General features: G+C 38.9%; 1 protein-coding gene across 1 annotated transcript in view; it reads left to right on the top strand.

Annotated features, from left to right (window-relative positions):
- Positions 1–10974, top strand: part of DSG3 (desmoglein 3) — a 31561-nt gene extending 20587 nt beyond the window's left edge. The window contains exons 11-16 of the mRNA XM_043443823.1: positions 139–366; positions 928–1185; positions 4267–4406; positions 4715–4778; positions 6464–6711; positions 8298–10974. Coding sequence (XP_043299758.1) covers positions 139–366; positions 928–1185; positions 4267–4406; positions 4715–4778; positions 6464–6711; positions 8298–8918 — 1559 coding nt within the window. The 3' untranslated portion in view covers positions 8919–10974. The remainder of the gene's footprint in view (positions 1–138; positions 367–927; positions 1186–4266; positions 4407–4714; positions 4779–6463; positions 6712–8297) is intronic.
- The last annotated feature ends 3174 nt before the right edge of the window (positions 10975–14148 follow it).

Raw genomic sequence — 14148 nt, 5'->3', positions numbered from 1 at the left:
GCAGGTGGATTTTTATCCACTGTGCCACCAGAGAAGTCCATGCATGTGAGAGAAATTTTAAGGGCTTATTTATTTGTTTCTTTATTTTGCACAACTTGCTCTGTATAGTTCTCTAACTCTAAAATGTTATTCTTACAGAAAGCACCGGTAAAACTTCTACAGGCACCATATATGTCCAAGTACCTGATTTTCATGAAAATTGCCCAACCATTGCCCTGGACAAGGAAGAAGTCTGTAGTTCGTCACCTTCCGTGGTTGTCAGAGCTTTACCACTGGAAAAGGATAAATATGCTGGCCCCTATCAATTTTCGGTGGAAGGGCAAAGCGTAAAACTTCCAGTTTCGTGGAGTATCGCAGGAACAGATGGTGAGTAATTGTAAAGCTGCTTCCGCAAATGACAACTGCTGCTTCTTTATATTTCCAGAAAGTTAAGAGAGAGTCCATTTGGGAGCAGGTCCTTTCCAAGAGTAATTTTAAAAATTCTTTGCAATTAAAATGATGTCCTATCCTCATGAATTTCCTCTATCTTCAGAAAAGGAACAATATAAGATATTAGTACTATTTCAAATTTTCTGTTTTTCTCATGTGGACTCTAATTGGATATGTTTATATTTTCAATTTTTTATCTGTATCTCCTCAGTATACCAAAAATAAATAAATCATGAAAAGATCACAGTCAGGCACCTATTTTACTGCTGAGCTGTTTAGATTTCTAAATACATAAACTTTTCCTAACTAGCCAGGCTGTCAGCAGACATGAAATACTGGAGCGGTCAGCCTGCTCAAGGCTGCCCCTAGTCTGTCACTAGTCAGGAATCTTGAAAGCATGGTAGGCTGCACAGGCCCTGTTCACCCAAAACAACAGGTAGTTCTAAGAGCCAGAGACACCTTGTCCTACTGCTGACGTGTTTGCCGGTCCCCCTACAGCCACGTCCGCGCGCCTCACGGCCCCGCAGCCAGTCTCTCCCGGAGTGTACAGAATCTCCGTCGTGGTCACCGACAGCGAGGGCCGGCGGTGCGAGGCACCAGAGAGCTTGACCCTGGAAGTCTGTGAGTGTGACTACAGGGACAATTGCCGAAGTGTGTATCCGACCAACGTCCCTGACACCAGAATTGGAGAGCGGTCTGGGAGGATGGGGGCTGCCGCCATCGGCCTGCTGTTCCTTGGGCTTCTACTGCTTCTGTGTGAGTACCCCAGGGCGCTCTCCGGCCGCCACCGGGATGGTGGCATGTGGGTGGACAAAGCATCTCTGCAGTTGTTTCAGAGGCAGAGCTCACGGGGCGACGTGGGGGCGGGGGGCGCGCTGACATTCTCAGGAAGGACCAGAAATGTTTCAAGTTAACACGTGACTTGCCAACAATCTATATTATAACACAGCAGAGCAAGTCGTGTATGTCAGACATACAGAAACCATCACCAGAGAACCAAAGAAAGGCGAAAAGAAAGCATGGATAGTCTACACACTGCCTGTGATGTTCATGGTCAAAAGAATGACTTTACCCAGGATCGCAGCACTTTCTAAAATGTCTTTCCCTCTACAAGTCTCATGAAATTCTAAAATACAGTAAAGTCCTGACCAAAAAAATTTAGGAAAAATTCTAAGATAGTATAAGCTTTGAGATTTACAATGCAGATAAATATATCGCACGTAAGAAGTTGTTGCTTAATCAAGAATTTCCTCAAAAGAGCTTTTCATCTGAAAATATACTCCTTTAAGGCTCAAACTTAATATGATGAAGTTTACTGAACACATTTAGGGAATTTACATACATGTATTTTTTTCTCTTTCTTTTTTATATTTTTAAATTATGAAAGTATGATAACACATTTACAGGAGAGAGTTGGAAAATACAAAGTTATTTACAGTTCCACTATATGACAATTATTTTTTAAGTAGGTAAATGAAGATTTTTAGAGTTGCAATATCAAACTCTCAAAAACTAACAGAATGTACAGAAATGTAGAAGGATAGAGTAGACCTGAAAAGTACTATGAACCAATTCAACATAATTAAGATTTATGTAATTTTCACACAATAGTAGGATACAAATTCTATTCAAGTTCCCATAGACTATAAACTAGGAGACACTGGACCATACCCAGGGACATAAGTTCCATTCCGAGAGGGAAAGCTGCTGAGAATATCTGAATAAAAGACCAACATGATCTTATTTGTATTTTAGAAAGATGACACTGACAGCAGTGTGTACTGCAAATTAAAAAGGGAAGAACAGTTAGGAGGTTATTGTAATATTATAGCTCCCATGGGATGATGGAGGCCAGGTTTCGAGTCACAACATAAGACTGGAAAGGAACGAATAGGTATGGGAGGCACAGTTGGAGTAAATGGAGAAGATCTGGAGACTAACGGATAGAATGAATGGACGAAAAGTCCAGTTGAACCACTAAATTCAGTTGCTACTGAAACCATTAAATGAAATTGACAATATCAGAGAAAGTGCAGACATGTAGGGTAGCAATCATAAATCTGATTTTGTAATGTTGAATTCTGAGGTACAGATATATCCTCTAGACTACTGTGCATTTGGGATTGTGGCTCAGGATGGCAGTCAGAGAAAATATACAGTGTTATTCCCACAGTCATATTTGCTTCATGTGATCCTACCATTTTCAAAAGATCATATCTTGAATTTTGTGGACAGAACATAAACATGTTTCTGTGGAAACACAATCAACACTTTGAAAAACTTTCTCTGGATGCATATATAAAAATCGAATACATATTGTACATACAATGATCAACAAGATTTCTAAAAGACTGTTATACTCATCTAAAAATACTGACCATACATATATACATATTCATCACTTTTCAAAACAAATTTGCCCACTTAAAATATTCAACCCTTCCCATATATTTACTTAAGTCATAGAATTGAGAATGGCAATAAAGCAAGCCTTTAGAAGTATCACTTATATGAACATTATGGTAAATTCTGAGAAAATGTGCTTTGTCCAACTTATTTTATTTTATATACTTGGCCTAATTTTTTCATCAAATAATATATATATATATGTGTGTGTGTGTGTGTAACTGACCTAATTTGTATAACTGATGTAGCTCATTCAAACAATACTGGGGAGTCCTCACGGCACTCAGTACCATCCTTTATCTCCATTAACTCATAATCCTCACAACAATCTATGATACTATATATTCTCCCATTCTTTGGATAGTTAATGGAGGCAAGAAAAGATGATGTAATTTGTCCAGCTGGTGAATGGTGAAGCCAAAATTCAAACCCTAGAAGACTGACTCCAGCGACTATATACTCTTAAACCCCTCACTAAGCTGCCAGTAAGTGAAAGAATTCAAACTAGGATTTAGTGCCTTCCTTCCTCAGGGCAGGACTTCCCTCACAGCTCAGTAAAGAATCTGCCTGCAATGCAGGAGACCCAGGTTAGATTCCTGGGACGGGAAGATTCTCTAGAGAAGGAAATGGCAACCCACTCCAGTATACTCGCCTGGAGAATCCCATGGACAGAGAAGCCTAGCAGGCTACAGTCCATGGGATCACAAGAATCAGACACGATCAGACTCAGTGGGACATGAACATCCAGCATGCAGGGCAGAGGTGGAGGTGGGGTCATCGACCACCCAGCCTGGGAAGTGTTTCATTTCTCTCTTGGCCTATTAGCCTGAGAATGATGCTAATCTTTATTGCCAAGATGTGACCTATCTGCACAGAAAGAATGATAATTACCCAGGCAGGAAGGCCCCTCCAAGCTAAGGATTCCTAAGTCACCATTAAGAGTGTAATGATACTAGATCATCAGTTGCATAGGGAGTTTGCAGGTTAATGGCTGTTCTATAAAGAGCTGTTTACCAGATTACCATATCATTATAATGCCCACCTAAAATCTTGACTATTCAGGTGTGTATTCACCCAACATCATATACTGAGCTGAAATATGTACAAATAAAAGCAATAATAATAAAAGTATATTATAGAAAATAATTGAGGAAATGAATGACCACTTTTATCATTCATCAAACAGTGCCTCTTTTAAGAAAATATATGGGTCACAAGAATAACCTGATCTGTCTCCTTCAGTTTCATAATTATGTGAAATTTTAGTAAGCTTAATCAAATTTTACCTTGTAGAAATTAATTTTGCTTTCTATTAGATTTTCCATAAGCATTAAAGTTACTGTATTTCTTTGTAATGTTTCCAACAATTGCCCTGTCAAATCATTTCCAAGTGATTCAAATGTTCTGATATTTTATTTTCCTTCATTCTAGTGGCCCTCCTCCTGCTTCTGACCTGTGATTGTGGGGCAGGTACTATTGGGGGAGTGACCGGTGGATTTGTCCCAGTGCCGGATGGTTCAGAAGGAACAATTCACCCGTGGGGAATCGAAGGTGCCCAACCTGAAGACAAGGTGAGGATCCACTTTGTAAAACATTTACTTCACTCATACAGAGCAAATTCGATTTACATACTAGATAGAAAAGGGGGTAATGGGGTATAAAAAATAAGACTCCTGACCATCAAGGACCTATGAGAGTCAGTGCTGAAGTGAATGGAGCCTTTTAAGATCTTAGCTCTTCAGATGTCAAATCATAAAAATGGTTACTCCTGTAAGAATTTGAAATTCTTGTAATGTCTCCATTTAAAAGGGAGCGTATTTCACTTATATTGGTGAAATCTGGTTAATTTTTAAATATATTTTTTGCATATTGTTTGTAGGAAATCACAAATATCTGTGTGCCACCTATAACTGCCAATGGAGTTGATTTCATGGAAAATTCTGGTAAGTGAACATCAAATTTATTTTTGAAAGGAATAATAGGTTAAATAAGAAATATTAAAAACTAAGAAATGTTCTAAATTCTTTTCTTAATAATTTGTGCACATACTGAGAGATGTTACCACTGAAACAGGGTTTCAGTGAATTGGTTTACTGTTAGTATAGCAGTCAATTTTGTGACCTAGTTCTGACTTCAATAAGTTCATTGTCTACTGATATCACCATTTTTACTAGCAGAAGATTTGTTATACTTTTCGAAACTTCAGTAAACTGAAGTATAGCTCTCTGATAGTTGATTACTAATTTTTTAATAAGTTAAGGATTTTACATATATAGAAAAATGTAAAGGAAAATATAAAACACACTATGTACCCAGCATCCAACTCTGCCTGTTAACACTGGTAATATTTGCAGTTAAAGTGTCATGGGTGCCTATCCTAGATCTTGTTGCCCTTCTTTCTTCCCCAGAACAGGAACCTGATTTCAATTCAAATAACCAATTCCTTTATTTAATCATGGGCTTCCCTGGTGGCTCAGTGGTAAAGAATCTGCTTGCCAATGCAGGAGTTGAGGGTTCGATCCCTGGGTCAGGAAGATCCCCTACAGCAGGAAATGGCAACCCACTCAGTATTCTTGCCTGGAAAATCCTATGGACAGAGGAGCCTGGTGGGCTACAGTCCACGGGATCGAAAAAGAATTGGACACCACTGAGCAACTAAACAACAACAATAATATATTTAATCATAATGGGACAAGGATCGCTTGTGTTGTCATATAGGTGAAATTATTTATTTCTGTAGTTTACCAAACGACTATTTCATTCATCTTATCTCAGTGCCACACTAAGGTATAAACTAGAACGCCAAGCATGCTAAGTTATTTCAGTCAAACCCAAATCCCCATGTCTCCTGCATTGGCAGGCTCATTCCTTATCACTAGCACTACCTGGGAAGCCTATAGAACAATAAGATCTAATGCCTAATATTCAAATTGTTCTTAATTCCATGCTTAGCAATAAATTGTTTTTAAATGTCCAGCCTGAAACATCTACATAAGATCGCCCCCAGAATATATCTATCTGTCTTTATCAGTTACCTTAATCCTTATTTGCTTCTCCCATTACAATTACATCACTAAAACAATATTTTGAATTCTCTAGGAAAAATAGCTTTCCATGAAAATGCATTGTAAAGGTAACAGGCAGAATAGTCACAGCTCATTAAATTTTCATTAGGCACTAAGACACCTAATTAGCATTTGCTAATTTGCATGATTACATTATGTATGTTTCCTCTTCGGTTTCCATATTGAGCCAATATGACAGCTAAATTACAACTTCTTTTTTCTTGAAAACAAGCATCGCATTAGCAGCTTTCCATGGCTGTGTGCTGAATATTTCGTTCATACTTTTCCATTTCTGGCTGTTGTCACTGAAAATCTACTTTTTTTTTTAATTGGTAAGTTTTCAGAGCTATTTCATCTGTTAATACGCTCTGTTACTCCCTCACCTCCTCTGTTACTCTCACATTACAGACTGTGGGGTGTTCTCACCTTGAGTCATAAAATCATATTTTCTCCCACAAGCTGGCTTTACTTGGCGGGTGCTCTCAGATATCAAAGATCAGTAAAAACCAAAACAAAACAAATCACAGCATGAGATGTCACGGCACTTTCTCCCCTGTTTTTAGAAGTCTGTACGAATACATATGCTGGAGGGACGGTGGTAGAAGGAGCTTCGGGAATGGAACTGACCACCAAGCTTGGAGCAGCTGCAGGATCTGGGGGAGCCGCGGGGTTCGCAGCAACCACTGGTCTGAGCAACTTTTCCATGGGGCAGTCCGGGACGATGAGAACAAGGCATTCCACGGGAGGAACCAACAAGGACTTTGGGGAAGGGGCAATAAACATGAAATTCCTGGACTCCTACTTTTCTCAGGTAATCTGGTGGAAAACGCTGTGGCTTTGTTATCTTGTTTACATTAGAGATCTTTCTACTTGACTGTACTTCAGTTTTACAGTTCGGTTCTTTTGCAACTTGGTAAGACAAGAAAAAAGAGGTAAAAGCTCCTTGTTAAAATAACAAGGATAACCTAAGGTGGCTGCCAAAATCCGGCTACTGGTCAAAAGAAAGAAGGGATGGGTAGACACAAAATCAGAGAATATGGCACCTCCTTCCTCCCACTGGGATAACAACAGAAAGCAAAACTCTTTGCTTTTCAGATCAGTGGCATCCTCTTTAGACATACAAAGCAGTTTATTTCTCATTTCCTGTACCATGAAGTATGTCAGAATACATCAGCATACATTTTTCCGAGAGGGTTATAGTATTCTTCACATTGTCAAGGAGTCCATGTCCAAAAATGCTGAAGAAACATTAATGACCCAAACATGAAAGGGGAAACAAGGATGTGGTCCAAGATGAGGTGAAGTGTCAGGAAGCAGAGAATCTACAAAAGGACAGGGATGCAAGGACAGAGAGGACGCTGGGAGGCAGGTAGCTTGCCTCCTGGTTGGTGCATCACCAGAACGGATCTCACCTACAGCTGCGCTATCAGAGCCGTAAGTGATGGCATTTGGCCTGGTGGCCACGCAGATGAAGGCTGACACAGTGTTTGAGGACAGACTGACAGGAAGGATCAGACTCCCAGTTAGGAATCAGACTCTCACGAGGGTTACGGTGTCTGGGTCAAGGCCCCAGGCTGGTGAGAGCTGCCTCAGATGGTGAGGATGCCTGCACCCTGCCCCACACAATGACCCAAACACACACAGGGACCCTCACAGATGGCCCAGCAAATAACCTCCAGGCTCCGTACACATTTGCTCTGTATGGCTAAGTCCATGTCAATGCAAGTCTTAAAATTCAAGAGTTCAAATATGAGCCTACAACAGACTCAAGTTGAAAGGAATGTTAATTGCATCCTTCTCCAAACACAGAAACTTCTGTAACAAGATTGCTGGTATGGAGTATGCCCTCACTTCTATTGTTGTTGTTGCCATTCAGTCGATAAGTCATATTTGACTCTTTGGGACCCCATGAATTGCAGCACGCCAGGCGTCCCTGTCCATCACGATCTCCCTGATTTTGCTCAAACTCATGTCCATTGAGTCAGTGATGCCATCCAACCATCTCATCCTCTGTCGCCCCCTTCTCCTGCCCTTAATCTTTCCCCAGCATCAGAGTTTTTTCCAGTGAGTTGGTTCTTTGCATCATGTGGCCAAAGAGCTTCTTCTTCAGCATCAGCCCTTCCAGTGAATATCCAGGGTTGATTTCTTTTAGGATTGACTGGTTTGATCTCCTTGCTGTGCAAGGGACTCTCAAGAGTCTTCTCTAGCACTGCAATTCAAAAGCATCAATTCTTTGGCACTCAGCCTTCCTTATGGTCCAACTCTCACATCCGTACATGACTTCGATGGATTACCTCAATCACAGTCATGATCAAATGCTGAGTTTTACAAAAGGTATTACATCCTTCCCCTGAGTGTCTCTTACAGCTCATTTTCTCCTCTTCTCTCCACCTTTAGAAAGCATTTGCCTGTGCAGACGAAGACGATGGCCAGGAAGCAAATGACTGCTTGCTGATCTATGATAATGAAGGAATCGATGCCCCCAGTTCTCCCGTCGGCTCCCTGGGTTGTTGCAGTTTTATTGCCGACGATTTTGACGAGAGCTTCTTGGACTCACTTGGCCCCAAATTTAAAAAGCTGGCCGAGATAAGCCTCGGGATGGATGATGAAACCAAAAGCTCTCAGCTGCATACCAAAGACAGCAGTTCTAGGGTTGACGCCTGTGGCCAACATGTTCAAGTCCAGCAGTCAGAGTCTGTTAGGTACCAGACTTTGTCAGGCAGCCAGGGAGCATCTGCGCTGTCTGCTTCCAGCTCTGTCCTCCAGCCTGCCGTTCCCATCGCTGACCCTTTGCAGCATGGTAGCTATCTGGTAACGGAGACTTACTCAACTTCTTCTGGTTCCCTTGTGCAACCTCCCGCTGCTGTTTTTGATCCACTTCTCACGCAAAATGTGATAGTGACGGAAAGAGTGATTTGTCCGATTCCTAGTATAACTGGCAACCTACATGGTCCTACAGAGCTACGAGGATCAGGCAGTAAGATCTTTACAGAAGATCCTTGTTCCCGTCTGATATAAGCAGAGTGAACTGGAATTACATACTGGCCAAATACGGATACTTGAACCAAATTATTCAAAATAGCACAGCAAATCTCACAGTATTGGTCTGATTTGGCACTTATTTGCTACTCTTACATAAACTGGTCATGATTACAGTCTAAATTGTCTAGTTTATGTCCCCACACTGGATGTGTGGTCACTCTTACTTCTCAAATTCAAGTCCTAGTAGATCTTAAATGTTTTCCGAAATATCTTAAGATCATATTCAGTGGGAAAATTTCCTAATAATTTTTAAACTTCAAATGCAGTGTGTTTTAGTGGATTAAGGACTTGGAGTCAAGACCCCCAGTTCTTGAATTTTTCACCTTTGCTTACATCATTAGTAATGATGTAAGAATCATAAAGTCTTTGCTAAAGCATTTTGAACTGCTTGGGAAAAAGAAAATAGTTGCATTTAAACTTCTGCCATCTTCTTGGTGTTGGGAGACCCTAGGGACATCTTTTGCTCAAGCTAACGGTACTGGTTTACACATTAAACTTGCTGCATCTATATTCCTCATACTCTCACAATAAGACAGTTTTGAAATAGAAGTATCATAGGAAATTTAGGAAAGTTCAGTATGGTGTAAATATTTTTGTGTTTTTTTAAATCACCTTGAAAGGATCTACCTAAAGAAAATATTTTACATTAAGCCCCTCCCTATACTTCTCAATAACAAGCAATCCTGTGTTAATAGTCTTTGAAAATTACTCTTTATTTTTTAAATGTTAGGAGGTAGATGTAACTTACATATGACGTGTAGTGATATTTATCATGTTAACAATGTCTACAGACTTCCTAGGAATACAAAATACGGCTTGTCTCACAAGCAAAAGAGGCCTCTGACTAGAGTAACACATAGTGTAATTTGTGAATGTGTATTATATGCCGTGTTTCAGGTCAAAAAGGGATATAGAAAGAGATTATGAGTAACTTAATTTTATTAAGCCTCACTCCTTTTAAATGAAGCTGCTACCACAATTTAATCCTTGAGTAAAACCATGTTAGGTTAGTGATGGCTTAGAATATGTCATTTCACGTGTGTTACCCTGATGACAATGTAGTTCTTCAAATCATTTCTGATAATTCAAGGTCCTCATCCTTTAGCCCATAGACATCACCCTACCTCTCATTAACATTATTGTCTTAGCCGAGTCTCTACAAGGTCATTGTTTGGCTCTGTTATCTCTAATTGTATATAAAATACTCTTTTCTGGTTTTTGCCATATTCAAATCTATATTTGTTTTCAGATGAAAGACAAAGTATAAAGTGTTTGTGTTTTAACCCAGAAGGGGGCACTCCTGAGGATTCCTGGTGGGGAAGAGACCCCCTAAAATGTCCTTACATCTAGAATTCTTCCCTCTCCCTGGTGTCATGACTACCAGGAAGCCCAAGAAGCACAGGCAATCTCTTCTTCCAAGGCAAGGTTGCTCTAGCAACAAGGTCTGCAGGGTGCCGTCTTGAGGCGAGAGGAACTAGACCCTTTGGAGCAGCCTTGCAGCTCCTGAGGAAGCTGCCTGGCTATTACCTCTGGGGCCTATTCTCAACAGAAGCTTGCTCTGGGGTCTAGAACACACAGAGTTGACTTGTGACTCTGTTTATGCATGAGAATTAAACTAATAATCAGAATAACCCTTGTTCCAAGTTCAGAAGTGTTTTCAGGATCCTCAAGGTATTCTAATATTTCCTCTTAAAATCCAACTCATGAAATGGGAATTTTGCTGCACTGCCAAACTGCAGAGGAAACTATGCCACAGTAGTAAAGTCAAATAAGGGGGAAAGTGAAATTAAAGCAGTTTTGAAAGAAAAGTAGATCACTCTTATCTAAGAGGACCTGTAATTTTAATCTGCCATGTAAAATTAAATTCAAAGCAAAAATGTATCTGTATTTTTTCACTAAAAATAAAAAATGTTTTAAGCAGAAAAACTCTTTAAAAACTATCTTTTTACTTGATGTATTATAAATTTTAAACAGTATATATTAAAACTTATAGAGTGGTAACATTGTTATAATAAAACTGTTTGGCAACAAACTTATGAGTTCTTCCTTAACCATTTAGCAAAAACTGAACTACTCTCTGCAGTTAATAACTGTTAAGAAATATGATGTAAGAAAGTGATTGCATGTGTATTTTTATCAGTATTTTTCCTTTTTTTTTTTTTTAAAGCTGACACTTTTTCTGAATCCTCCCCAACAGGAAGTACATGGGGACTTGGGATCTCGTCTTCAGGTGGAAATAGATGTTGGATGAGGTCAGGGCAGATTTTTATTAACTGGATGACTTAACTCATTTATGATCTATTGGGTAATTTGGAATGGTCTCTCAGGCAAAAATGTTGACACCCTATGAAGACTCAAGAGAGAAAAGGTGGAGAAGGAGAAGGTAAGGTTTCTAGCCTAACATGATGACAAAAATGTACAATGACTTTGGTGACAGCCATTAGCCCCTGCAGTGAGTCTGTCTGCCAGTAAATGTGTGAGGTGGCTCAGTGGCAAAGAATCTGCCTGCCAAGCAGGAGACACAGGTTTGATCCCCGTGTTGGGAAGATCCCTGGAAAAGGAAATGGCAACCCACACCAGTATTCTCACATGGAAAATCCCATGGACAGAGGAGCTTGGCGGGCTACAGTCCACGGGATCACAAAAGATCAGAAACAACTTAGTAACTGAACAACAACAACAAACGTCTGTTATTTTTGTCTTCCTTTGAAGGGATACCACAAAACAAGCCCCTTCAGAGCCTCACATCTTGGTTTTGCTGACCCTCCTCATTCTTAAATACAGACAATTCAACTTGGACCTGGGGTAAGGTAAGCAGAAACTGGATTCCAGTGAATGTTGAGTGAAGAAAAGTGGATGGCTTAACTCAGATGTCCTAGATCAACCCCAGGAAAATGAAAACCATGCAGGTAAATTCCAAAAATATCACCAGTTCCTCTTATTCCTAGGAAGGTGAAGGAATAAAAATAGCAAGATCAGTTTCTCTTCTCTAATTTTCAAAAGTCAAGTAAGGTGTAAATTAATACATTCAACTGACTAGCTTCGATGTAACTGGTGATTAAGAAACAACTAGCAATTAAGTAAAAGTTAAGGATCTTTCCTTCCTGTTATTGGCAATCCAGTATTTTCCCAACTGCTTTACTGAGTCTACAAGAGTAATTGTGAATCAGAGATCACATGATTTAGCGCTTGCTCAACAACATAGTCTGAGACCTTTTTTTTACATAAGGGGGATATTTGATGAGAAAAGAAGGTAATCATTTAAATTTCAGGTGCCAGAAACAACACATCTTCCACAAAGAATACTGAGATTCTTTCTGCTTTGCCTGATCCAGAGTTCACCATGATCCCTTCCAAGACAAGACACACGCCATTCCACAGGTTGGTGTCTTTGCTTTCTTTTTCTTTTATACATTGCCTTTTTTTTTTTTTTAACAAATGCAAAACAAACGAAAAAATCTAAGTACAGTGCAGGTATAATTAAAACTCAACATAATGATGGTCTAAAATGCAAAAGGATGCAGTTACCAAAAAAGGAAGAATGACACTTTTGAGGTCTACCAGACAGCCAAGAGAGTTATATTCTAATTTATCTCTTATGGTAACTTTGAGATTACAGCCACAAAAACAAAAACTCAGAGAATCAAAGTAACTTCCTTAAGACCATAGAATAAGTGACACAAATGTAAAAGCTGGTTTATATCATTCAGCAATATTAATACTCATTAGTTTCTCAGAATAATCTGTTTATTTTCAGATCTAAGACTTTAAGTAGAACATGAAAAATGGGAAAGAAAACAATGAAAATTATAAAATAAAAAGATCATAAATCCAAATATAATTCTAAAGATTAAAGAAGCAGTACAATGTTGGCATATATATATATTATGACTGAAAGATACAGACAGAGAAATAAAAAGGTAGGGACAGATGAAAGAATGCACATACTTGATTTGCCACTATTTTGAAGACTATGTGAGTTTATTTTTCAGGTCACAATTAGCAGCTTTCCTCCACATTTCATAACAGAAACAAGCTACCTGGAGGTCACGGAACCTCTTTCCCAGTAAACTCCTTAAAAATTACTTTGATAACACACTTTAACAGAAGAGGTAATGTGACTTGCATCTAGATATAAAAATAACTTTATATGTTAAACTTTTTATTTGATATTTATGTCTATTGCAAAATTATTATAATAGGTCTAGTTAACATCCTTCACCATACAAAAAAATCTTTTTCCTGTGATAAGGACTTTTAAGGTTTACTCTTTTAGCAACTTTTAAATATGCAGTTCAATGCTGCTAACTATATGACCATGCTGTACCTTACATCCCCAGAAGTTATTTATTTTATAGCTAGACGTTTGTACCTTTTGATTCCACCCATTTTGCCCATCTCCCAACCACTTCACCTCTGGCAATCACCAGTCTGTTCTCTGTATCTGTGAACTTGGTTTTTGTTTTATTTTTTTAAAATAATAACTTTAAATGAGTCCTTCCACCTCAGTGTTTCCATGATTTGTGGGAAACAACACATTTTTAACAACTACAGCAAATATTTACTACTTAAAGCCAATTCTACTTATATCTTTATTCCCATGAAAGATATGGGACCATCTTATTTTTAATTTTATGCCTCAGGATATCCCTGATGTTTTATGTGGGCTGAATTTGTCACTATTAAGTTAGCAAGCAATAAATTTTGTATAAAAACAGAGCATCGAATTATGATAAAAGCGAAATATTGATACTGAATAAGTCTGTCCTCATTTCTGTAGAAGGTAGAGGAAATATTTATATTCTTTCATAATCAAAAGAGGATTGCAAAGAACTTTCTTAATTATAAAGCAGTACAGAATCAGGTAATCCTGGATTTATGTAAATGGCATAATGATATGGTTTATGCTCCTGCAAGGAGGCATTGTTACTAAACCAAAATTGGGTATTTAAACACAAAATGTGAGATTAACTTAGTCATGCCTTCCAAGTCCTACTCACTAGTACTGATTGCTACGGTCCTAACTACAAGGAGAAACATACATACATACACACACACACATACACATGCACCACAAGCACATGTATTTGCCACCAGTAACCATGTAGCTTGGTATAGCTGAAGCAGTGTCTTTCATTCTTAGACCCATGGACCAAATACTAATGTCTAGTGGTGCTGCAGACACAAAATTTTTCCATACAAGGAA

This window comes from Cervus canadensis, chromosome 23 (genome assembly GCF_019320065.1).
Source record: "Cervus canadensis isolate Bull #8, Minnesota chromosome 23, ASM1932006v1, whole genome shotgun sequence".
Classification (NCBI taxonomy): domain Eukaryota; kingdom Metazoa; phylum Chordata; class Mammalia; order Artiodactyla; family Cervidae; genus Cervus; species Cervus canadensis.
This window is presented reverse-complemented; position numbering and strand designations above follow the sequence as displayed.